This window comes from Alosa pseudoharengus, unplaced genomic scaffold, assembly GCF_046254945.1.
Source record: "Alosa pseudoharengus isolate Yale_2024_CS ecotype anadromous, Long Island Sound unplaced genomic scaffold, YU_APseudo_1.1 YU_APseudo_1.1_scf_2, whole genome shotgun sequence".
Taxonomy (NCBI): Eukaryota; Metazoa; Chordata; class Actinopteri; order Clupeiformes; family Clupeidae; genus Alosa; species Alosa pseudoharengus.
The window spans coordinates 54970645-54973144 of record NW_027468663.1 but is presented as its reverse complement, the minus strand read 5'-3'; the positions used below and the strand labels follow the sequence as shown (position 1 = coordinate 54973144).

Here is a 2500-nt window from a genome sequence, read left to right as displayed (position 1 = left end):
TAGCCACATTTCTATGCAACTTTAGAAAGTTCATAACACCTGTATAATGAACAAGGTAAACCTGTTCTGTTTGTGTACTTTGACGCATAATACCCGTGAACTCGCCCCACACACACCTCCTCTTCTTAACGACATGCAGGCATACGCAGGAGGAAAACAAACCTGGACAGGTAAACACACAATGCCGAGAGAGAGAGAGAGAGAGAGAGAGAGAGAGAGAGAGAGAGAGAGAGAGAGAGTTCTCACCTCCTCGAGCGCTGTCACCGTGTTCCGACACTCGCTTATTCTGGACTGAAAGCACGAAGTTCCTGGAGACGTTATGTCTTCATTCGCCAAAGACACGAAATCTGAAATACTGATTCTCTCCGGCATTGTTCTCACACCAAGTAAATCCAATTGATCCAGTTTAAAACGGAAATGAAAAAGTTCCCAAACAGTTCCTAAAAGTTGGAGAAACTACATATCCACTGTACCCGCAGTAAGAAAAGCCAGCACGTTTTCCCCACACGGTCAACACTAGCAAAATCCTCAGAAATGGTTTATCATGTCCTGGACCAACCCAGAGTTGTGAGTGAGTCTGTGTCAATCTGCTGCCGCGGGTTTGCTGTCTGCACTGTTGACCGAGATTCTCTGTGCGCGGCGCGAGGGGCGCAGCGTGCTCTGAAGCAGTTGTGCGCGCGGAGGGGAGGGAGCTATTCCATCATCACGTGGGAATGTTTGCACCAGGCTGAATGGAGGTTTGCCCTTTTCTTCGTTCGCCGCGAGTTCCTTACAATGTGGGATTCAGTTCCACGGCTCTATACGTATTCATTTGTGCATGAAGGCCTGACGCAAGTAAAATTCCCTGTACATTCAGATGTGCCTTGTGATCAGTCTATGGAAAAGTCACACTAAATTAACACATTTCAAGTAGTCTACAATCCACTTTTAAGAGTATTTCTCTGTCTTCAAAGTTTCTTTTGAGGTATTTCAATTGAATTCAACGTTGCTTAGCATGACTGTAAATGCAGTTTTGCCAAAGTGTAAAAAGAACACAGCATAGCTAACACTTCATAGCATTTTACAGCTGCAAAACCATCTCACCTTGAGGTGCAGAGAGAGCATACCTTCTGAGGGCCTCTGGAGACACGCCTCACTCACATCAGCCCATGTCAACACAATATTACATTACACCAATGTGATGCCAATTCCCCCCTCAGCCCTCCCATATCTTTTTCTACACAAACATGTTCTGCTTTATGTTGGAGTTGCGTAATATAGTCCTACCAGGCCAGACCAGGGTCAGATCAAGGCTGGTGTTGCTCCAAGGCCATGCGCCTTCAGGGACTCATTTCAGCGCAGTTCTTCCACCTGATCTAGGATGGACTCCAAGAGGCTATGATCAGGCTCTGCACTTAGATAAACTCTACACTATGTTTTGTGAACTCTTTAATACAAATGTAATTGTGTACTGATTTCTTGCAGGGACTGTATGTCTAAGAGGTGGGAGGTTTAATAGAGAGGTTATAAAGGTCAACAAGCATTTCCAAAGGCTTTGTTTAAATCTTGCTGCTAATACTTATGTTTGCAAACCCACCTGCTGCTCAACAGCTTCTGTAGAAATGAACAGGAAATGTGCATGCTGCATATTAAAGAAGAACATTTTTAATGAGTAATCATACCCACTGGCATCATCATGCTGCATATTAAAGGAGAGCATTTCAAATGAGTAATCATACCCACTGGCATCATCATGCTGCATCATGGCTGCAGCTGTAGGAGTGTTTAGTCATATGAGGACAGAGCGTGGGCTTTTTCTGGTACTACCAGCATCCGTTAATTAAGATGAATTTCTAATCAAACTAAAAGAATGCATGGTGAAGATGTTCTGGAGGCCTGTTTTTTATTGGCTCTTACTTTGTTTGGAAACAGATCGTTTTCATACTTCCACACCACGTCACCAGAGAAACAACAATTGGGTGATTTTCAAAATGACTAAATTATAGGCACAAATGGTAAGCGTCAGCTGAGGCGGAATTGTACAGACACTAAAGCAAACATAACATCTCATTACAGTTTCTGTGGCAACTAGATGCAACATTGAATATGGCACGACCTTCAGAGTGCAGTCTTGGCATCATCAAGACATGATGTGTGGAAACCATAGGCTGTATGAAATACACAATACACAATATGAAACGTGGGCAGCCGTGGCCTACTGGTTAGCACTTCGGATTTGTAACCGGAGGGTTGCCGGTTCGAACCCCGACCAGTAGGCCACGGCTGAAGTGCCCTTGAGCAAGGCACCTAACTCCTCACTGCTCCCCGAGCGCCGCTGTTGTTGCAGGCAGCTCTCTGCGCCGGGATTAGTGTGTGATTCACTAATTCATGGATTGGGTTAAATGCAGAGACCAAATTTCCCTCACGGGATCAAAAGAGTTTATATACTTATAGGTGGAAACACAGGGATTCCTGGTGGTCCAGTGGTGCACTGACAGTTTGTGCACAGAGAGTGACCAAC

General features: G+C 44.8%; 1 protein-coding gene across 1 annotated transcript in view; it reads right to left on the bottom strand.

Annotated features, from left to right (window-relative positions):
- The window catches only part of asap3 (ArfGAP with SH3 domain, ankyrin repeat and PH domain 3), a 62847-nt gene extending 62207 nt beyond the window's left edge, over positions 1–640 (bottom strand). The window contains exon 1 of the mRNA XM_076295541.1: positions 247–640. Within this exon, the coding sequence (XP_076151656.1) occupies positions 247–372 (126 nt within the window). The 5' untranslated portion in view covers positions 373–640. The remainder of the gene's footprint in view (positions 1–246) is intronic.
- Between the last annotated feature and the right edge of the window lie 1860 nt (positions 641–2500).